This window comes from Natrix helvetica (genome assembly GCF_964273705.1).
Source record: "Natrix helvetica genome assembly, chromosome: 7".
In the NCBI taxonomy this organism is placed as follows: Eukaryota; Metazoa; Chordata; class Lepidosauria; order Squamata; family Natricidae; genus Natrix; species Natrix helvetica.
The window spans coordinates 11580948-11604614 of record NC_138558.1 but is presented as its reverse complement, the minus strand read 5'-3'; the positions used below and the strand labels follow the sequence as shown (position 1 = coordinate 11604614).

Genomic DNA, 23667 nt, shown 5'->3' with positions numbered 1-23667 from the left:
TACAAAAGCCTTCCAGTATGGCACATTTCACTTGTCACCATGCTAACTGTGCAAGCCAGACGTTGCCTTTGTGGAGCAGAATATGGGGTCTTGCACTCCCAACCGTTCTGGATTCCGTCTCTGGCCCCTGTGTAGTGCTGAGAAAATGTTTGTTTTTACAACTCTAGACACTTTCTGGCTGCTAATTGAGTCAGGCAGGCAGTGCTGAGCAAGATAGACTAGTCTAAAGGGCCAATCTGCACTTCTAGACGTTTATATACATTTGATGTGTGCCTCTATTGTTTTGGATTATTTGTACATTTTGAAATAAACGTTTTTATATGGATACCATACATGTGGGTTTCTTAGTTATTTACTCTGCTGCAACGAAGCTTAAAGATAGAATATCCTTTATTTTTAATTGGGAAATAACACTGGTTTCCATGTGTTGCCACTGAAATTTTGCTCTTTCATAATAAGCATTATCTAGACCATATGTTGACCAAAGATGTGGAGACTCTAGAAAGAGTGCAGAGAAGAGCAACAAAGATGATTAGGGGACTGGAGGCTAAAACATATGAAGAATGGTTGCACGAATTGTTTATGTCTAGTTTAATGAAAAGAAGGACTAGGGGAGACATGATAGCAGTCTTCCAATATCTCAGGGGTTGCCACAATGAAGAGGGAGTCAAGCTATTCTCCAAAGCACCTGAAGGCAGGAGAAGAAGCAATGAGAGGAAACTAATCAGGGAGAGAAGCAACTTAGAACTAAGGAGAAATTTCCTGACAGTGAGAACAATTAATCAGTGGAACAACTTGCCTCCAGAAGTTGTGAATGCTCCAAACACTGGAAACTTTTAAGAAGAGATTGGATAACCCATTTGTCGGTAGTGGTATAGGGTTTCCTGCCTAAGCAGGAAAGTTGGACTAGAAGACCTCCAAAGGTCCCTTCCAACTCTTGTTATTTTATTTTTATTCTATATTCCAAGAATATCTACACATCCTTTGAATATTGGCCCAAAGATATCTCTTTAATCATTCTGGAAGAACATATCATCAGGATGCAGCTTTCCTCTCCCCACAAAGTTAAATATATACAATCATGTATTCAATGGTGATACTACCCAACTTCATCTGTCTGGTCATTGTCATTCATGGCTAAACCATACCACATCATTTATAGAGCAAGACTTATGTTGGCCAATGCTAGGAAGCTGAACAGTCTATAGTGAGAACAATTAAGAACAATTTTCTTGGCACTAATTCACTATAAAGATTAATAAATAGGGAGTGCCAATATGTTTAAACATTGAACACTTCACCATTGGTTTCATAATTAATTCATAAATAAAAATATAATTGCAATAACGATATTGTCATAGCGTTTTATATTTTGCTTTATTATTGCTGTTGGCAACTCAATTGACAATATCATTCAAATAAAAAACCAATATAAATACATAATTTGTCCAGCGTCCTAAAGCAAAGGGATTTCGCAGAAGCTTAGTGCAACATTTCTCAACCCTGGCATTTTTAAGATGAATATACTTCAACTCCCCAAAACCCCCAGCCACCCACCCATCTTAAATGCTTGGTTGTATAAACGGGGGCATAGAATCAAAATCACGTGACGTATTAGTACCACTTTATCAATCCTTCGTAATACCGCACCTGAAATACCGCATCCAATTTTGATCACATTACAAAAAAGATGTTGAGACTTTGGAAAGTGCAAAGAAGAGCAACTAAGATGATTAAGGGCCTAGAGCAGGGGTGTCCAAACTTGGGAACTTTAAGACTTGTGGATTTCAACTCCCAGAATTCCCCAGCCAGACATGGTGGCTGGGGAATTCTGGGAGTTGAAGTCCACAAGTCTTAAAGTTCCCAAGTTTGGACACCCCTGGCCTAGAGACAAACTAAAAAGGAACAGTTGCAGGAACTGGGTATGGCTAGTCTAGAGAATAGGGTTACATGCTAGCAGTATTCCAGTATTTGAGAGGCTACCACAAAGAAGAGGTGGTCAATTTATTTTCCAAAGCGTCCGAGGGCAGGACAAGAAACAATGGATGGAAACTAATCAAAGAGAGAAGCAACCTGGAATTAAGGAGAAATGTCCTAATAGTGAGGACAATTAACCATTGGGACAGCTTGCCTTCAGAAGTTGTGAGTGCTTCATCACTGGAGAGTTTTAAGAAGAGACTGGACAGCCACCTGTCTGAAATGGTATAGAATCTCCTGTTTGAGCAGGGGGCTGGACTAGAAGACCTCCAAGGTCCCCTTCCAGTCCTATTCGGATTGATTAAATAGGCCAAGCCTGTAGGGTTTCTCAGTCATCCAGGTCATGGTTGTCCCAAAGGTGCTTTTTCTGGTGGCAACTGGACTTTCTTGGTTATTTTTTTCTTTTCTTTTGAAGACGTTTCGCTTCTCAACCAAGAAGCTTCTTCGGCTCTGACAGGATGGTGGGGAATGGAATCCTGACTCCTGAAAAACACTGTGGTTTCTTCCCCCCCCACAACTTTAACCTTAGTCTGCCTCTGTCGACCTCACCCCATTCCTAAGAGATCTTTAAGGGGGCGTGCATAAGCGCACCCACGTGCCTACCATCCCTGTCCTAATATTCCCTATTTCATGTATTCATAGTCATATCTATATTTATATCTGTTATCTAATTCATGCTTGACAAAATTAAGTAAGTACGTAAGTAAATAAGTAAATACATAAATAGAAGCACCTTTAAAGGTCTTCTAGTCCAACCCCCTGCTTAGGCAGGAAACCCTATTCCATTTCAGACAAAACGGTTGGCCAACATCTTCTTAAAAACTTCCGGTGTTGGAGCGTTCACAACTTCTGAAGGCAAGCCATTCCACTGATTAACGGTTCAATTTCCCCAGTTTTGCAGAAGAAAGGCTTAAACCAGCCCACTCTCCCAATCTCTCCTTTGGGCGCATTCCCTCCACCTCGCTTCTTATCCCGGGTGGGAGCAAGCCTGGAAGGGCCCTCCGGATAACGCTTCTTTACTCCATATCACCCCCGCAGCAGAACTCAAAGGCGACGCAGAGCCGGAACGCCAGGTAGAACCTTTCTTTTTTCGTCCCTCTTAGGTCACGCTTCCGATTGGCTCTTGGAGGAGGAAACGCCCCCCGGTGACGTCACGGGGGGAGAATCCGGGCCCCGGAATGGGTCTCGCGCGTCTCATCCGCCGGGCATCCCGTCCGCTATGCCGCTTGCAAGCCCCCTTTCCCGGCCCGGGAAGGGCGAGGGTGCTTTGCTCCTCGGCCGCTCTCCGGACCCTCTCGGGCTCCACTTCGAGCTGGGAGCCGCCGCGTCCCCCGGGGTCGAGAACCAGGCTAGCCGGGACGCTTTCCTCGGCGGCTTTGGTGCAAACGGCGCCGCTCTGGCTCCAGCCTTACCTCCGTCTCATGCGGCTGGATAAGCCCATTGGTGAGTTGCATTGGGCCGGTGCCTTGCCGGCTGGAGCTCCCCATCCCTCTCCTCTCAGTTTTAGCTTTGCAAAGCGGGAGGAAAGGAAGCCGTTGGCTTGTACAAGTAGTCCTCGAGTTAGGACCACAAAGGAGCCCAGCATGCGTGTCGCTAAGGGAAACGTTTTTTAAGTGAGGGTTGCCCGAGTTACAACCACAAAAGGAGCCCAGTGTGCAGGTTGCTAAGTGAAACGTGTGTTTTAAATGAGGTTTGCCCGAGTTACGACCACAAAAGGAACCCAGTATGCAGGTTGCTAAGTGAAATGTGTGATGTGTTTTTTAGAGCAGATTTTTTATTGTTTTATCCCTCTGTAACATCTTACAGTCATCACATCAAAATTGTTATGTCATACCTGTACATATCAATCTTATATCGCTTCTATATTATATGCATTCATCTACAGTTCTATACATTTCTCTATTTTTTTCTTGGCTGAATTAACTTTATTCCTGTTATGCAACCATTTGTACCAATTATTCCAAATTTCATAATTTTGGGGGGGAGAGGGCATCGTAAAGTTGAACAGTTGCTAAGCAACCAGCCATAAATGGAGGGGCTACGTGTAATTCCATAATCCCTCAGTATTAACAGCAAATGTCTGAACCTCACAGTGAAAAACCCCTTTAGGGCACTTTACCCTCAGTTTAAAATAATTAAACCAAGATAAATGCAGGTTTGTTCTTAAACTTTCAGAGACACTAAAATTCCAGAAGTGTGCTTGTAGTCTGAGAAGGCCTGAAAACCATAGAAAATTGCTTTCCGTGATGATTTAATTTCCTTTTCTAATGCTTGTGGTATGTCTCTAATTCATAATTTCATAATTATGAAATATCTCTGAAAAATGTAACAGAATCAAGTTGCTGTTGTTAGTTGCAAAGTCATGTCTGACCCATCGCGACCCCATGGACAACGTTCCTCCAGACCTTCCTGTCCTCCACCATCCCCTGGAGTCCATTTAAGCTCACGCCTATTGCTTTAGTGACTCCATCCAGCCACCTCCTTCTCTGCTGTCCCCTTCTTCTTTTGCCCTCAATCTTTCCCAGCGTTAGGCTCTTCTCCAGGGAGTCCTTCCTTCTCATTAGGTGGCCAAAGTACTTGAGTTTCATCTTCAGGATCTGGCCTTCTAAAGAGCAGTCAGGGTTGATCTCCTCTACGACTGACCAGTTGGATCGCCTTGCAGTCCAAGAGACTCGCAGGAGTCTTCTCCAGCACCATAATTCAAAGGCCTCCATTCTTTGGCGCTCAGCCTTTCTTATGGTCCAACCTTCACAGCCATCCATTGCAACTTGGAAAACCAGAGCCTTAACTATACACACTTTTGTTGGCAGGGTGATGTCTCTGCTTTTTAGTATCCTGTTTAGATTTGCCATCACTTTCCTCCCCAGGAGGAAGCGTCTTTTAATTTCTTGGCTTGGAATCAAGTAGGGAAGCATTAATCACTTGCAACTGGCTAGATGAAGCTTTGGATATTGAAAATATCTCTTTCCCAGTGTTTTGTTTTCGTATTTGTCTGGGGATTATAGTTATTGCAGGCCTCTTACCGAGATTGTATGACTTAGTTTGGCCTCCAGAGGGAGTAAAATGCTTTCATAAATACTGTAATTGTCAAAAAAACAAAACAAAAGACAAACTAAAGGCTGATAAATCCTGAACAATTTTTCAGGACCTGCTGGCATTTTTCTCTTGCCCGTAGGTTAGTTTTCCCAAATGAAGCATCTACTCCATTGTGCCTGACAATGAGATTGGTATAACATTTTTCCCCATAGGAAAAACACATTTAAAAAAGAGAGAGAGAGAAAAGAATATTGAAGGATCAAACTAGCCCAGAGGTCAGCAACCTTAAATACTCAAAGAGCCACAAAGGTCCTAACTGGAAGCCTCCCCATTCAATACTGGAGCCGACTGGCAGTCCGGTTCCCCCACCATAGAGTCTTCTCCTAGCGTGGCATCCTTTTTCCTCTCCCTGTCCTAACCAGAAGCCCTATCAATTGGGAGCTGGAAACCCGCCCCTTGCCATAGAGTCTCCTTCTGGCACTCCCCCCCCCCCCCCCGAAACCAGAGCTCCGTAGCTGCGGGTTGCTGACTTCTGAACTAGCTTAAGACTTAAACTAAGGAGCTGATTATTTTTGCACGCATCGGTATAAATTCTACACCTCTCTTTTTCTGTTCCTTGTCCGACTTCTTTATTTTTAGGGACCTGGCTGGTGTATCTTCCCTGTACCTGGAGTATATCCTTGGCAGCTGACCCAGGTTGTTGGCCATCCTGGGATCTCCTGTTACTTTTTGGTGTTGGCTCAGTCCTGATGCGTGGAGCTGGCTGCATTATCAATGACATGTGGGACGTGGACTATGACAAAAAGGTAGAAAAGATTCAGAGCTCGCTCTGTTTGCTAAATAAATAAATGGTCGTTATAAGGAACGTAAGTTCCTGTCCTTTCTCTCTCCCGCTTTCCCTCTCTAGAAATTCTCAAAAGAGGTAAAGTTTAGTTGCTTAAGGCATCAGATTACAAAGTGGGAGGCTCTGGGTTCAAGTCCCGCCTTAGGCGTTGAAAGCCAGTTCGGTGACTTTTAGCCAATCAGGAGGAGACTATGAGTTCTAGTCCTGCCTTAAGTATGAAAGCTGGCTGATTTGGCCCAATCACCAGAAGGCTGTGAATTCTAGCCCTGCCTTAATCATGAAAGCCAGCTGAATGGCTTTGGGCCACTCATTTTAACTCAATCCAACCTTCCTCACAGGGTTGTTGTGGGGAATGCGGGAGGAAGAAGATATGTTGGTTATGTTCGCCACCTTGTGTTATTTGTAAAAAATAATAAAGATGCAAATAAATCAAACTATAGCCACATCAGAGGCTTTCCATGGTTTCCTTGAATAACTTTCCAAATCCAGCTAAGGTAAAGGTTCCCCTCGCACATATGTGCAAGTCGTGCCCAACTCTAGGGGGCGGTGCTCATCTCCATTTCAAAGCCAAAGAGCCAGCGCTGTCCGAAGACGTCTCCGTGGTCATGTGGTCGGCATGACTAAACGCCAAAGGCGCACAGAACGCTGTTACCTTCCCACCAAAGGTGGTCCCTATTTTTATACCTGCATTTTGTACATGCTTTTGAACTGCTAGGTTGGCAGAAGCTGGGACAAGTAACGGGAGCTCATTCCATTACGCGGCGCTAGGGATTCAAACTGCCGACTTTTCTGATTGACAAGCGCAGCGTCTTAGCCACTGAGCCACCGCATCCCTAGATCCAGCTACAGCTCTATTTTTTTAAGTGTCCATACGGTGCAGAGGTGGGTTGCTCCCGGTTCAATCCCAATAGGGCGAACCAGTAGTGGTGGCGGCAGGAGGCTCCACCCCCCTGCCCGGACACTTCTGCGCAGAAGCGTCATGCACGAGCATACCGGTAGTAAAAAAAAATGGAAAGGCACCACTGATAATGCTGTCTTTAAACTTACTGAACAGGAAATGCCCAGAATTTAATTTCTCTCCAACAGTGTTTACATTGATTTTTTTCAGTCTTGGATCCTTGTCTTTAAAGGTTCAATTGGAATGATGAAATCTGTGATATAGCTCAAAAAATCTTTTGAAATGCTAGCTTAAGTCTTTTATTCTACCACTTTCTCCCAACCTTTAAATATCTTAGACCAGTGGTTCTCAACCTGTGCGTCAGGACCCCTTTGGGGGTCGAACGACCCTTTCACAGGGGTCACCTAAGGCCATCGTAAAACACATATTTTCGATGGTCTTAGGAATCGAGACACCAATTTTATGGTTGGGGGTCACCATAACATGAGGAACTGTATTAAAGGGTCACGGCATTGGGAAGGTTGAGAACCACTGTCTTAGAGTGATGCAACAGATCTGTTCTAAACTGCCCAGGTCAGATCAAATTTCCGGCATCCTATTCTTGGAAAAGATAATAGTCCTGGGTGGAAATTCACAAACAGTCGTATGCGTTTCCAAGCAATTAGTATGAATGCATGTTGACTGTGTATTTCTGGACACCTATAATCTCCTGACTCAATAGATAATTTGTTTATTTCACTTCTGGTAGTTATTGTCTTCAGGAGAAACTATGCAAGCTTATTTAACTGTGGTTTGCTGTGGTTTATTCAATAAACCCTAGTTAAATAAACCTTATATAGTTTCTCCTGAAGATATCTGAAAGTGTATTTGAAGTTTAAATGATGTTCGAAAATCATATTATTATAATCATATACAATCATCATCATCATCATATCATAAAAACACAGGCATTCTTCCTACCATATTGGCTCATCTTAACTCTGTCTGATGGACACAAGCCAGGTTCAGAAACCATGATTTATAGTTATCTCTGGGTTTGGGCGTCACGCAAGTTGCAACTTTTCTGAAACAACAAAATATATTTGAGTTAGTCCCAAAAGCTGCATAGAGTGAAAAAGGTGAACATGAAAACAGAAGATTGTTCCATATAATATTTAATGCTGTTTTGCAAATATATACCGTATTTTTCGCAGTATAAGACGCATTTTCCCCCTCAAAAAAGAGGGTGAAAATCTGAGTGCGTCTTATACACTGATAACAGCATTTTTGTGTCTCCCAAAACCCTGCCCCTTTTGCAAAAATGGCTGCATAGCCTTATGGAGGCTTTCAGAGAGCTCCTGGGGGCTGGGGAGGGCAAAAATGAGAGAAAAACGAGCTGGTTTTTTTCTCATTTTCGCCCCCCCCCCCCCAGCCCCAGAAGCACTCTATAAGCCTCCTAAAGGCTATGCATGCCCCCTTTTCACAAAAAAAAGGGCCATTTTGGGGAGGTCCACAGAGTGAAAAAACTTTTTTTTTTAATTTTCCTCTTCAAAATCTTGGTGTGTCTTATAATCCGGTGCATTTTATACTCTGTAAAATACGGCATTTTAACCGTTTACTCTCAATAAAATGCTATAATATTGTTTGTGTGCTTTGACTTATCTGAAGTGTAAGCATGTTTCGTATTCTACACAAATCACATCACTGCAGGACTATCAGTAACCATGGTTTTAAATATCCTCATTTAGAACATTTAAATAGCCCTCTTCCTGTTCTTCTGTCTCACTGATGTCTGATACTGAAGGCAGCTGTTAACTGTCAGACGGCCCTGGCCCCCTCTCTGCCTCCGACACAGAGCCCTCATCAGAGCCTTCCCCAGACTCCAGGACTGGCCCAGGTTCCCCCCCCAACCTCCTCACTGTCTGAATCTGGTGCCAGCTCCGCAGGCCGCTGGCAGGCAACAACAGTCAGCTTATCTGCAGGTGGCGCCCTTTTCACAGTATTTTAGTTAATCATTTGAAGGCTGACTTAACTGCGGATGGGCTTATACGCATGGGCTACGGAATGAATGGATCCTGTAACTGGTATCTATGCGTGGTCAGTGATGGAATGCAGCCGCAGAAATAATTGTTTGTATTTTAGGTGGTGAGAACTGCAAATCGGCCCCTGGCAGCTGGAGAGCTCACGCATTCTCAAGCCCTTGTTTGTCTCGGTACACAGCTTAGCTTGGCTTTGGGTGTCTTGCTGTGTTTAAATTATTACAGGTAAGTTCATTGTAAAGAATTGATTGCATTGGCCAGTGATGGCTAAACTTTTTGTCGTCACTTGCCGGAAGCATGTGCACACACCCCTACACCCATACTGCAATGCGCATGTGACAACCCCTATGCACCTTGTGTATACGCATGGGGGCCCCTGCGCTCCCCCACTCCCTCGCATTGTGTGTATGACCCCCCCCCCCGTGCCCCATTTTTGGCCTAGTAGGCCTCCCTGCAGCCTCCTGGGACCAAAAATGAGCCATGGACTGAACCCCCTGAAGCCCTTTTTGGGCCCTTTTTGGGCCTAGTAGGCCTCCCTACAATCGCCTGGGATCAAAAACAGGCTGTGAGGCGGATGCTGCTCCCCCATGTGCCCCATTTTGGGCCTAGTAGGCCTCCCTGCAGCCTCCTGCGACCAAAAATGGGCTGTGGGGGGTGCATCTCGCGCATACGCCCCACCCCTTGCGCATGCGTGGCAGAGATCAGAAAATCAGTTGGCCAGCGGGAGGGATGTGCGGTAGAGCTGAGCTGGAGCAGCGGCTTCTGTGCCCGCAGAGAAGTCTCTGCGTGCCACCTGTGACACGCGTGTCATAGGTTCGCCATCACAGGCACAGGCCATTGGTGACAATAGGGGCCGTCTTAATTATGTGTTGTCCCAGTTTAATGTATTTGAAAACATGAGGCTGCCCTTGGGACGCGCCCGGAGACTGCAGTTAGTTCAGAACGCAGCCGCGCGGGCTGTGATGGGGAGTACGAGGTACTCCCACGTAACACCTCTCCTGCGCGAGCTGCACTGGCTGCCTGTGGTTTTTCGGGTGCGTTTCAAGGTGCTGATTACCATCTTTAAAGCGCTCCATGGCACGGGACCTAGTTACTTGCGGGATCGCATCCTCCCACATACATCCCTGCGGCCAATTCGCTCACACAGAGAGGGACTTCTCCTGGTGCCGTCCACTAGGCAATGCCAACGGGCGACACCAAGGAGTAGGGCCTTCTCTGTGATGGGCCCAACCCTCTGGAATGACCTCCCCCCCGACATTAGAACCACTACTGACCTCCGCTCCTTCCGGCAAAAATTGAAGACTCACCTGTTCCGATTAGCAGGCCTGGCATAATTACAACTGTCCCTCCTGGCAAATGTATTAACTGGTTATTTTAGGGGTATTGTTTTTAACTTATTGTGTGTGTTTTAGGGGTTCAAAATCCTATATTTATATATATTGCTTTGTACAGTTCTTTTAATTCCATTTTTAACCTCCTCCATTCCAACTGTACATATTCAATTTTTATTGTATTTTGATATATTTGGCATGGACTGTACACCGCCCCGAGTCCCTTTTTGGGAGAGGGGGCGGTCTAGAAGCATGAATAATAAATAAATAAATAAATAAATGAGTTCTATACATGAAAATTCATTTACCGTTTTACGGGTTAGTTAAGGAATTCCAGGGCAAGCCAAAGCTACCTCATGGTCTTCCTGAATGAATGAACAGAGATTTCACATTGGTTGTCCTGCCCAAAGAGATGTTTGGGCCCTTAAGGGGTCCTTAATATATGTTGCCTGCTTCCATATTTATTGCAAAATGTGTCCTTTTCTCCTACATTTTATAGGCTACTTGAAGAAAACAGGGATTTGTAGTTTAACATTTTTCCCCATTTTTTCCACAGCATTATTTTAGGTGCTTCTTCTTTATTTCTCGTGGTGTCCTACCCACTAATGAAGAGAGTAACGTACTGGCCACAGCTCTATTTAGGTAAGTTCAGCACCTTCCATTTTACATGAATCGGCCGCTTATTACGGTGAATTGAATTAACATGAGAACTAATTTGTCATTCTTCTTCTCCTTCTCCCTGGGAGTTAAAACATTTTAGTCTCAAGCTTTTGGCTACTTCCAAAACATTTTTATGTTATAGTATAAAAAGCCAGTTTGGTCTAATGCAGGGGTGTCAAACATAAGGCCCGCAGGCCAGGCCCAGACCATAGAGTGTTTAGCCCCATGGGCCTCCCTGAAAACAGTGAAGGACCAGCCCATGGTGCCTCTGCCAGCAAAAAGGGAGCTGAGTGACATCAAACTGGCCATGCCCACCCAGCCCCCAACATGAGTGACATCAAACTGGCCATGCCCACCCAGCCCCCAAGGTTAAACACAACCCTGATGCGGCCCTGAATGAAATCAAGTTTGATACCCGAAAAACGACTAGCCTTGATCCTCCTGGACGCACAAAAAGCCTTTGTTTATGATATTACAACAACAACAAAAAAAGAACTTTGGAGAAAATTTTGTCAAAGATGATTCAAGCAGTATACTCCAGCCAAACGGCGAATGTGATAAACAACGGAGAAACAACAGAAAAATTTAACATAAACAAGGGTGCAAGACAAGGATGTCCTCTATCCCCTCGACTATTTATATTAACCCTGGAAGTCCTACTCAGACAGACCAGACAAGATTAGGAAATAAAAAGCCTGAAGATTTAAAAAAAGAACAATACAAAGTACCGTATTTTTTGGAGTATAAGGTGCATCGGAGTATAAGACGCACCAAGGTTTTGAAGAGGCAAATAAAATTTTAAAAAGTGTTTGCACTCTGCAAACCTCCCAAAAACAGCCTGTTTTTCACGAAAACGCCCCCCCCCCCCAAAAGGCATGAATAGCCTTTAGGAGGCTTGCAGAGTGCTCCTGGGGGCTGGGGGGGGGCAAAAGTGAGCAAAAAATGGCCTGTTTTTCACTCATTTCTGCCTTCCTCAGCCCCCAGGAGTACTCTGAAAGTCTCCTACAGGCTATGCATGGCCATTTTGGGGAAGGGGCTGGGGTTTCGGGAGGAAAAAAATGCTGTATTCAGTGTATAAGACGCACTCAGATTTTCAGCATCTTTCTTGAGGGAAAAAGGTGTGTCTTATATTCCGAAAAATACGGTATAAGCATTTGCAGATGACACAGTATTTATTTTGGAGAAACCCTTTGAAAAAGGACCCAAATTAGTAAAAAAAAAAAAAAAAATAGAAGAGTTTGGTGCGGTGGCAGGACTTAAACAAGGAAAAGACTAAGATATTGACAAAGAACCATATAAATAAACAGAAAAATGAATTGGCGAGAAAGATGACCACGCAGATAACTAAAAAAGTTAAATATTTGGGAATCTGGCCAACAGCCAGATGTATGTATATCTGTTAAAGAAAACAATGATACCAATTACAGCAAATAAAGACAGACTTGGCTAAATGGAAAAATGTACAACTGTCATTGATTGGAAGAATAGCCACAACTAAAATGAATATCCTACCGAAAATTCTATCCTTACTTCAAGGAATGCCGATAAAATTAGGAGAAAACTTTTTTGAAGATTTCAATAGATTGATATCAAAATTTATCTGGCCAGGCAAAAAACCAAGAATCGAATTAAAAATGTTATGCTAAAAACAAGAGAGGATTTGGGCTACCTACCGGAATGGGAGTTGTACTACCAGGCCTCGTTGCTTACAGGGTTAAAAGAGGGGATGCATTTAAAGAATAAAAGGATGTTGACGATAGAAGCACATGACTTACAATTGGGATGGCATGCATTTATATGGTACGGGAAAAACAAACCACACAGTTACTTCCAAAGACATCATGTTAGAAACGGACGTTGGCTGCCTGTCTTCATGAGACTGTTTTAGCCATAAAGCTCTGATACCTTTCTTCACTTCTTCTCATCAAGTCACTGACCAAGAGAAGTAGAATGAAAACAATTTGCCTTCCGCTCTGACTCAAGCTTAGCAATGGGAGGCTGAGTACTTTGTGTATTGGAAATTACTTCCTCATTAAGTTGGACTGACTCATTTTCCTCAAATACGAGGAAATAAAATAATGCACCCTTAATGCGGCTTAATGTATATTCGTAATGCCTCAGTAATCATTTATACACCTCAAGAGGGCTTGAAAAATGGAAAACTCTGCTTTTTGGCAATCTCTAAAAAATACTGAATAAACAATAGCCTAATCTTATTTATGTGCACATAGACCTCAACTTACCACCGTACTTGAGCCTGGAATTGCAGTCATAAATCATGCCAGTCATTAAATGGGCTACCATGTGAGCAGAACCCAATTTTGTGACCTTTTTTGCAGTGTTCATTAAGTGAATCACCATAGTTATTAAGCGGAACTATTGTCCTTAATGAGCGTTGTTTTCCAGAAATGGAAGCAAACATTGGTTTCTGACAAAAAACAAAAACAAAACCGCCACTGGGATCAATCTGGATGCAGCAAGAGTAGAGAAATATTTATTTTTATTATTATTTATATTTTGCCTTTATTATTTTTTACAAATAACTAAGTGAACATGTACACTTTCCTTCCTCCTGTTTCCTCCACAACAACAACAACTCTTGTGAGGTGGGTTGGACTGAGAGAGAGCGACTGACCCAGGTCGCCCAGCTGGCTTTCATAGCCAAGACGGGACTTGAACTCATGGTTTCTTGGCTTTCTAGTTTGGTGCTTTAATCACTAGACCAGACCTGTCAAACTGGCAGCCTGCAGACCAGATATGGCCCGTGCAGGCCACACCTATTCCGGTTCTGCAAAAGCAGAAAAACATTGCGATACACCACGATATGGCCCGCAATGCGAGCGGGTTTGACACCCCTGCACTACGCCAAACTTCTTGTGGCCCGCCAATGGCCAGTGGAAGTGGCAGCAGATTTGGACAGTGAAGAGGTTGGGGAGGAACATGGGTCAGTCCTGGAGTCTGGGGAAGGCTTGGATGAGGACTCTGCGTCGAAGGCAGAGATGGATCCAGGGCCGTTGGACAGTTATCAGCTGCCTTTGGAGTCAGACGGCAGTGTGGCAGACGAACAGCTGGAGCTGTTCCAGTGTGCGCAGGCACAGAATTGCCAGACGAAGGGAACAGCTAAGAAATAAGGGTCAACTTGGGAGTAAGGCCACAGGTGGATGGTGAATGGCCCCTCCCAGAGGAAATAAAAGAGGAGCAAAAGGGGAGTGGAGTTTGCAGGAGACAATTAGTTCATTCCTGCATTCTTGCCAAGTATTGCGGCATCTGAAAGACATCTCTCCAAGCCTGATCAAGGTCGCTAATTGTGATCCATCTTGAAAGACTGTGGGAGAGGAAAGACTTTGCTGGAGAGGAATTCACTGTAAATTAAATAAAAGGGGTTTATCGGGACGTGGACTCAGCTTCGTGCTGCTGGGGAAGCCAAGGTCAGAACAAAACTGGCTCTCAGTATACAGGTAGTCCTCGAGTTACAACAGTTCATTTAGTGACCATTCAAAGTTAACAACAGCACTGAAAAAGTGACTCCTGGCCATTTTTCACACTTGGAAGCGTTGCCGCATTCCCCGCTGTCATGTGATCCAAATTCAGCCGCTTGGCCACTGACGCATATTTATAACAGTTGCCGTCTCCTGGGGTCACGGGACCCACCTCTTGTCACCTCCTGACAAGCCAAGGTCAATGGGGAAGCCGGTTTCATTTAACAACCGTGCTGCTAACTTACCGGACTGCAGTGATTCACTTAACAACTGTGGCAAGAAAGGCCAAAATGGGGGGAAACTCGCTTAACAAATGCCTCACTGAACAAACGTAAATTTTGAGCCCAATTGTGGCCGTTCGTCGAGGACTAACCGTGCTCAAAATATAATACTCGGAAGTATTGCTACTTCTCAGCGTGTGTGTGTGTGTGTGTGTGTGTGTGTCTGTTTAGCCAACGTTGATATGACTTGCTCTTCCTTCTTTCCTTTAGGTTTGGTTTTCAATTGGGGAGCCTTACTTGGCTGGTCTGCGGTCCACGGTTCTTGCAATTGGTCTGTTTGCTTGCCCCTGTATTTTTCCAGCGTCTGTTGGACTTTGGTTTATGATACTATTTATGCTCATCAGGTGACTCTTTTCCCGTTTGTTCATTATAAAAGATATGGAAATGCGAGAGTGTGGTTAAATTAGGTTGTTATCTTGTTCAAGTTGAACTGGGAACACCGGCATTTGAATGGCAAACAACAACACATGTTGGCAGCTGCTTTTATTTGTTTCGGTTCTCATGGATGCCAGGAACTATGTTGGTAGTCAAGGACTCCACCTGGACATCGGATGAGCTTTGGGGTTGATCCCTGGTGATGTGGGGGAGAGATCTAACGTATGACCTCTACTTTATGGGATACCCAGGAGACAGTTCTCTCTCCTGTCCTGTTTTAACATCTACGTGAAGCTGCTGGGTGAGTTATTCAGTGATTTGGGGTGAGGCATCATCGGGGACGCGGTGGCTAAGACGCCGAGCTTGTCGATCAGAAAGGTCGTTCAATCGGTGGTTCGAATCCCTAGCGCCGCGTAACGGAGTAAGCTCCCGTTACTTGTCCCAGCTTCTGCCAGCCTAGCAGTTCGAAAGAACATTAAAAATGCAAGTAGAAAAAAATAGGGACCACCTTTGGTGGGAAGGTAATATACATAGCAAGAACAGCTCAACCAAAGCAATCTGAGTGGCATTGGGTATTTGTGTCTTCCAGGGACAAGGTTTTCCCATAGTTGATCGTGAATGGGGTGGCACTTCCCCAGATTGGCCCTGATGCATGATCTGGGGGTCCTTTTGGACTCGTGGGCTTCTGCTAGAAGAGCAGGTGGCAGCTGTATAGCCAGGAGGGCTTTTGCACACCTTAGGAGATAGGTGAACTTCAACATGCTGGTTGGGGAATTCTGGGAGTTAGAGCTCACACATCTTAAAAGTTGAAAAACACTGATTTATGGCATGTAAATATACAATATTGTGTGATACTTTATTTCGTGATCATGTACAGTAATAAAAGATGCATTAAGCCCCCTTAAAGACCAATATTTTACCAGAAATAATACTTAACAAAGAAACAGGAAATGAAAAGCCACAAGCAGGAGTACAAGCCAAATTTATTTGGTTCTTTTCTGTATTTTATGTAACATTGCTTATATACTACAAAAGATTTATAGCGTTGTCTGCGGATAAGCTGAGTTGTCTCTTGAGGTCATAAATACAAGATCTCACATCCCTGGGGTACAGAAAGTTAGAACAAAAATTTGCAAAGCAAGACTTCTTCTATAATAATATTTCCTAAGCAAACAACCATAAATATAAACTGAACTAACTATTTAATATGAATACATTTAGTAATGGTGCTCAGCACCTTCGTATTCAAGGCAAATAGTAATGCAGATAAGACTATTTAGGCTGGGCATCACCTTTTGATTTTACTTTCTTTTCGCCTTTAAACCTAAAAGTGCACTAAATGTTTATTCTGAATGCAAAAATGCACCCCACCAAAATCCCATTGTGATATTACAGAAGTGTTATGATCTTGCAAGAGCATGTGTGAGGGGTTCTTGGTGCTCTCTTGAGTTGGTTTGTTTTCTTGCAGGCATTTCATTATCCAAATTAGGTAATATCATTAGTCTAGGACTAGCACTGATGATGTTACCTAGTTTGGTAATGAGACGTCTGCAAGAAAACAAGTGAGCTCAGACAGCACCAAGGACTCTTCATTTTAACCCTGAGCTACAGATATTCTCCTTTATTGGTAAGGGATGCGGTGGCTCAGTGGCTAAGACGCTGAGCTTGTCGATTAGAAAGGTCAGCAGTTCAGCGGTTCAAATCCCTAGCGCAGCATAACGGAGTGAGTTCCTGTTACTTGTCCCAGCTTCTGCCAACCTAGGAGTTCGAAAGCACGTAAAATGCAAGTAGAAAAATAGGGACCACCTTTGGTGGGAAGGTAACAGCGTTCAGTGCGCCTTTGGCATTTAGTCATGCCGGCCACATGACCATAGAGACGTCTTTGGACAGCGCTGGCTCTTCGGCTTTAAAACGGAGATGAGCACCACCCCCTAGAGTCGGAAACGACTAGCACATATGTGCGAGGTTTATCTTTACCTTATTGAGAAGAGCCGGTGTGAGACTAGAAATAGAGCCCTCTTTGGGGTACTTCTAGGATGCACAAAATAGCCTGTATCATCCCAAACATTTGAATCAAAACATTTTCAGCATCTAAAACATCCACAATTAATCTTCTGCAAACCATTCCACTGTCTAATTCAAAATGTACTGCCTTTTAAAATTATTATTCCTACATTCTTCATGGCTGCAAGTAGGCAGTGGGAGGCTTTTTTGGCTGCTGTAGACCGTTCCTCGCCTCAAACGAAACTGCCTGTGGTTGGTGGTTTTTTTTAAAGTTAACAACTTTCCAACTTTCTGTTTTAGGATAAAAAAGATGATCTTGCCATCGGTGTGAAATCTACAGCGCTCCTCTTTGGGGAAAAGACAAAATACTGGCTCGCAGGCTTCGGTTGCACAATGCTTGGGGGACTAACGCTGGCAGGGATCAATTGTGGTCAAACCTTCCCTTACTATGCGGCGTTGGCCACTGCGGCGGTCTGTTATGGAAACCAGGTTAGATACGTTTAATGTTGGTTGAAGCTCGTGCTGCATTTCCAGACTGCAGCGCAGGGTTCAGACGTAAAATGGAGGGATAGATGGGACAAGAGCACAGTTGAAGGAGGAGGAAAAGAAATTCATAGAGTCATAGGGCTAGAAGGGACCTTGGAGGTCTTCTAATCCAACTCTCTGCTCAAGGCAGGAGTCCTTATACTAGTGGTGGTGAGCCTTTTCGCTCATCGGGGCGACGCACCGGAAAAGCTGAACTTCCACCTTCTAGCGCACATGCGCACCCAATAATCAGCTGGCATGCATGCGCACACCAGTTTTTGGCATTAACACGCGTGTAAAGGACAGCTGATTGTCGGGTGCGCATGTGTGCCAGAACCCGGAAATTCGACTTTTCCGGAGTACGATACCACACACGCCAGAAACCCGGAAGACAAACAGGCAAGGCTGCGTGTGCCGGGCAACATGACTTTGTGTGCCACTTTGGGCACACATGCCATAGGTTCGCCATCATGGTCTTATACCAGGGGTGAAATCCATCAGGTTCTGACAGGTTCTGGAGAACTGGTAGCAGAAATTTTGGGTAGTTCGGAGAACCAGCAAATTCCACCTCTGACTGGCCCCAGAGTGGGGAGGGAATGGAGATTTTGCAGTATCCTTTCCCTGGAGTGGGGAGGGAATGGGGATTTTGCAGTATCCTTTCCCTGGAGTGGGGAGGGAATGGGGATTTTGCAGTATCCTTCCCCTGGAGTGGGGAGGGAATGGAGATTTTGCAGTATCCTTCCCCTGGAGTGGGTTGGGAATGGGGATTTTGCAGTATCCTTCTCATGGAGTGGGGAGGGAATGGGGATTTTGCAGTATCCTTCCCCTGGAGTGGGTTGAGAATGGGGATTTTGCAGTGTCCTTCCCCTGGAGTGGGGAGGGAATGGAGATTTTGCAGTATCCTTCCCCTGGAGTGGGTTGGGAATGGGGATTTTGCAGTGTCCTTCCCCTGGAGTAGGGAGGGAATGGAGATTTTGCAGTGTCCTTCCCCTGGAGTGGGTTGGGAATGGAGATTTTGCAGTATCCTTCCCCTGGAGTGGGTTGGGAATGGGGATTTTGCAGTATCCTTCCCCTGCCAATGCCTACCTAACCACCCCCCACAGAACTGGTAGTAAAAAAAATTGAATTTCACCACTGCCTTATATCATCCCAGGCTAAATAAAGCTCATGTTATTAATGGTTGTCTGAAATGAAAGAGGACTAGAAGACATGACAGATTATAAAATTTGAGTTAGGGGGGGCAAATACTGATTATTCATTTTGGTCTCTTTTCCAGATATTCCGTTTGGACATTAACAACCCTAAAGACTGCTGGGACAAGTTTTCTTCAAACCGCAATCTAGGGATTTTGCTTCTTGCAGGAATTATACTTGGAAACTTAAGGAAAGAGAAGGAAGAAAAAAGGGATGCTTTATGCAGCAGCTAGAGCAGAAGAAAAGAATGTTGTTTTACAAATAAAAACAAACATGGGCCCTTTTTAAAAAAATCTGCCCCTTTATATTTAACAGATATGGTGCTTTATATTAAAATTCTAGAATGGTGGTTATTCCCTTGGTTGTTTTTGTGTTTGAACATACACTATATTGCCAAAAGTATTCGCTCACCCATCCAAATAATCAGAATCAGGTGTTCCAATCACTTCCATGGCCACAGGTGTATAAAACCAAGTCCCTAGGCATGCAGACTGTTTGTACAAACATTGGTGAAGGAATGGGTCGCTCTCAGGAATTCAGTGAATTCCAGCGTGGAACTGGGATAGGATGCCACCTGTGCAACAAATCCAGTCGTGAAATTTCCTCGCTCCTAAATATTCCACCGTCAACTGTCAGCTGTGTTATAAGAACGTGGAAGTGTTTGGGAACGATAGCAACTCGGCCATGAAGTGGTAGGCCACGTAAACCCGTCCAACATCAGTGTGTGACCTCACAAATGCGCTTCTGGAAGAATGGTCACAAATTCCCATCAACACTCTCCTGAACCTTGTGGACAGCCTTCCCAGAAGAGTTGAAGCTGTTATAGCTGCCAAGGGTGGACCGACGTCATATTGAACCCTATGGATTAGGAATGGGATATCATCTACAGTAAATTCATATGCGAGGAAAGGCAGGCGAGCGAATACTTTTGGCAATATAGTGTATCTTGGCAAACATTCTGAATAAGTTGAGATTTCCCAGTAAAATGTTATTAATTCTGCAGAGCTACATCTGAAATTTTCCGTTGTAATATTTATAAGATTGTGAGTGAATTAAACAGGTAAAACTATGTTTTAAAAAAAAATATCTTCCAACACTGAAATAGTACTACTGTGTAGTCGAAACTGTTTATAGAAGCGTAAATAATAAAATGACTGGTTTTATAGTGCCGTCACTTATGACATTTGGGAGTTCTATATTCATATATCACTCATTTTAAAAATGGATGTATTGGATAGAAGGGACATCTATGAAATTATAGTTCATGTTCATTTATCAACCACCAGCAGCCTGAATATGCACAATAACTGAGCAAAGGGGCTCATTTTAGTGGTTTTAGTTTCATCCAAATAATTTTTCAAAAGCTGTACAGGTTGGCGAACTATGACATGTGTCCCATACAGGTGGCACACCCAGTCGTCTCTGCAGGCACATGAGCCATCACCCCAGCTCATCTCCATGACGCATGCGTGCATGCTTCCCACCGGGTAGCTGGTTTTCGGGTATCTGCTGCGCATGTGTGGGGGGTGGGGGGGGAGGAGATGTGCACGCATGCGTGGGAGGCAGGGGGTTGGGCATGGAGGGAGTGCAGGAGGGTGCAGCGCCCCCCCCCGGAGGCCCATTTTTGCTGCAGGGAGGCCTACTTGGTCCAAAATGGGGCGCGGGGAGGGGGGGCGTGCACATGCACAGGGGGCAGGGGGATGTCCAAATCATCTTGCTCCTGATTTATCCCCTTGGGCCTGGCATTGATTTGCGATACCAGGAGGCAGGACTAAAGCTCATAAGTTGAAGAGATTGTTCCAAACTTTTGTTGTTAGTTGCGAAGTTGTGTCTGAGCCATCGCAACCCCATGGACAATGTTCCTCCAGGCCTTCCTGTTGTCTACCATTCCCCAGAGTCCATTTAAGCTCATGCCGACTGCTTTGTTGACTCCATCCAGCCACCTCATTCTCTGTTGTCCCCTTCTTTTGCCCTCCGTCTTTCCCAGCATGAGGGTTTTCTTCAGGGAGTCCTTCCTTCTCATTAGGTGGCCAAAGTACTTGAGTTTCCTCTTCAGGATCTGGCCTTCTAAAGAGCAGTCAGGGTTGATCTCCTCTAGGACTGACCGCTTTGATCGCCGTGTTGCAGCCCAAGGGACTTGCAGGAGTCTTCTTCAGCACCAGAGTTCAAAGGCCTCCATTCTTTGGCACTCAGCCTTCCTTATGCTCCAAACTTCACAGCCATGCATTGCAACTGGGAATGTTCCAAATTTATCATCTCTTAAATTGCTGGCTTTAGAAGGCCCTCAAGCTGTATGTTCAAGTGCATCAATTTCATGCATGCATATTATATGTGGGTAAGTGGAAGAAGCTGAAGTAATTTTTAAGTTTATAAAGTTTGTTTTACTGCATTTTTCTGTATTGAGGCTGGCTGGGATCACAGATTGCTAGGAATGCCCACTGGATCATGGCTGCCCTAGTTGACCAGGGTCAAAAAATTCAATTTTTTTCGTCATAGTGAGGGAGTCTCTGGCAATCATGAATCATGCTATTAATCTGAATTACCTGTTCCTGCTTTAGGGTTTAAATTAAAAGCTCAGAATTAAAAACCGGGAGCAGCTAATTCCATGTTGCCTTCGGTTTCTAGGAGAGGATCAAATGATTAAAAAATAAAAACTGCTGCTTTTTTCAATTTATGTTTTTTTAAAAACTTTCTGCAATTTGATCCTCTTCCCCAGGCCATTTGCAAAGCCATTGTAGGTACTTCAGACATTCTTAATTTAGTGTCTCGAAATGATTAGGAATATAAATGTACTATAATGCCTAAATAATATACAACAATTAACTTCAGGCAATCCCACATAGGAGTCACCTGTGTGTGAGTTGGGCAGCTATATAAATGCGCTTAATAAATAAACATTAAACAAGTGGCTTAATATGTTATACCTTTAGTGACAAGGGACGACTGGTAAATCATCTTGCAAAGCTTCTTCTCCAGTAATATTGTATTGCTAACTAGGACATACAAAACGTTTGCCAGACCAATTCTCGAATACAGTTCGTCGGCCTGGAATCCACACTGTATATCAGACATTAATACGATTGAGTGGGTCCAGAGGTATTTCACGAGAAGACTCCTCCACTCCTCTACTCACAATTGAATTCCCTATGCCACTAGGCTCAAAATTTTGGCCTTGGACAATCTCGAACTGCACCGCCTGCAGTATGATCTAGCACAGTACACACAATTGTCTGTTACAACGTCCTACCTGTCAACGACCACTTCAGCTTCAACCTCAACAACACACGGGCAAACAAGCGATACAAACTCAAGGTAAATCGCTCCAAATTCAATTGTAGAAAATACGACTTCAGCAACAGAGTGGTCAACGCCTGGAATGCTCTACCTGACTCTGTTGTTATAGCCTCAAACCCTCAGATTCAATCTTAAACTGTCTACCGTGGACCTCACCCCATTCCTAAGAGGTCTGTAAAGGGGGCGTGCATAAGTGCACCAGCTTGTCTATCGTCCCTGTCCTACTGTCCCCATTTATTTGTATTCATTTCTTTTGTTCATGTCCATGTTTATATTTATTCCTGCTATCTTGTGCGTGTTTGAGAAACTAATAAACACAAGTACAAATCTTCCAGTAGCCAAAAAAACAGCAAAGTACAGCAGTCCTCCGAAGGCTTTGTTTGTGGGAGTTTGCATTCGCAAAAGCTGTTTTTGAGTATGCTTTTTTTGCCCCCACAGTATAATTGCCTATCCCTCCAGTCACAAAACTATGCAGCCTAACAAGAGTAGTGTAAATTGCACAATTATTCTTGGAAATAATATCTCCGTAGGGTGTGGCAGGCCAGGTACGCTTTCAAGAGTAACGCTGAGGTAATTTATGTGGTATTAATGTCATTGAGGGTTCTCCCTAAATTCTTTTGCTGGAGGAAATGTCCTTCTGGGTTCGGTTCCAAGTGCGGGGAAAAGATACTGGATTCATGGAAGTTGCTTGGGAAGAAGGTTTATTGATGGTGGACAGGACCACATGGTTTGAGGCAGTGGTGGGACTCAAATAATTTAACAACTGGTTCTCTGCTCTAATGACCAGCTGTGTAGGCATGGCTAGGTGGCCATGTGACTGGGTGGGCGTGGCCAACTCAACGCCATTCACATCAAGGGGCGCTTCACCTCGCCCAGCCTCTCATGACCGTGGGGATTCTGCAATGGTCATAAGTGTGGAAAATGAGAATGTCCCTTTTTTCAGTGCCATTGTAACTTTGAATAGTCACTAAATGAACGGTTGTAAGGCATGGATTGCCTGTCCAAAAATACAAATGGCTTCTTTGCTTTCAAAAAAACTGCCCTAAATATTAATCATGAGATTAGAAATGGGGGATTACACACTGGAGATCAATGAGAGCCAGAGCCATCATGGAAACCTAAAGCTTTCGGTCTGAATGTCTTCCTGTAAAGTGGGGGGGCGGGGGGACGGACAAAGGCTGTTGGAAGGAGACTTCTTCCAACAGCCGGTTCTCCGAACTGCTCAGAAAGTTAACAAATGGTTCTCCCGAATAGGTGCGAACCGGCTGAATCCCACCACTGGTTTGAGATCCTGGGGGAAAAGCGGGTCACATGCCTTGAAGATCTTGAAGCAGAAAGGGCAGAGATGATGAGAGTCCCTGGATTTTATGTCCTCTCTGGGCTCCACCTTAGAGTTTCCTGTTCAAGAAATATATCCCATTGGCAGTCAGACTCCCAGGGGGCAGGGGTCTTAGCTAACTTTGTAGGCTGTCTGTCTTTTGAGTCCAAGTTCGGTTGAGCCTTGCTGGGTGGTGATGTAATGAAAGGGCTTTGGGATTCCTACTTCCTGTCTGAAGTAGATAGATCTTTGTTATGTAGAATAGACTGGCTCAGGCCTTAATGACCCATTGATAAAGGAGGTGGGGGGGGGACAGGAAGCTGCAGGGAGCTGCTTTGTCTTTAAAACAGTGGTCGCCGACTGGTGGTACATGAGAAACGTTTGGCGGTCCACAGAAAAATCTTTGCATTTTGCATTTTTTGTATTGCACTAAA

General features: G+C 44.3%; 1 protein-coding gene across 1 annotated transcript; it reads left to right on the top strand.

Moving 5' to 3' along the window:
• Positions 1-3115: 3115 nt before the first annotated feature.
• On the top strand, positions 3116-18933 carry COQ2 (coenzyme Q2, polyprenyltransferase). The gene is made up of 7 exons (XM_081959229.1): positions 3116-3420; positions 5653-5819; positions 8877-8998; positions 10661-10746; positions 14735-14868; positions 17204-17392; positions 18705-18933. Exons 1-7 carry the CDS (start codon positions 3156-3158, stop codon positions 18852-18854), a joined length of 1113 nt encoding a protein of 370 aa, XP_081815355.1. The 5' UTR covers positions 3116-3155; the 3' UTR covers positions 18855-18933.
• Positions 18934-23667: the final 4734 nt, after the last annotated feature.

What these genes read in the sequence shown, in the direction of transcription:
- COQ2 (XM_081959229.1), top strand. Translation starts at nt 3,156, where the DNA reads ATGGGTCTCGCGCGTCTCATCCGCCGGGCATCCCGTCCGCTATGCCGC. An exon ending in CTGTGTTTAAATTATTACAG is followed by an intron (nt 8,999 to 10,660) that starts GTAAGTTCATTG and finishes TTTTTTCCACAG; the next exon opens with CATTATTTTAGGTGCTTCTT. An exon ending in ATACTATTTATGCTCATCAG is followed by an intron (nt 14,869 to 17,203) that starts GTGACTCTTTTC and finishes TTTCTGTTTTAG; the next exon opens with GATAAAAAAGATGATCTTGC.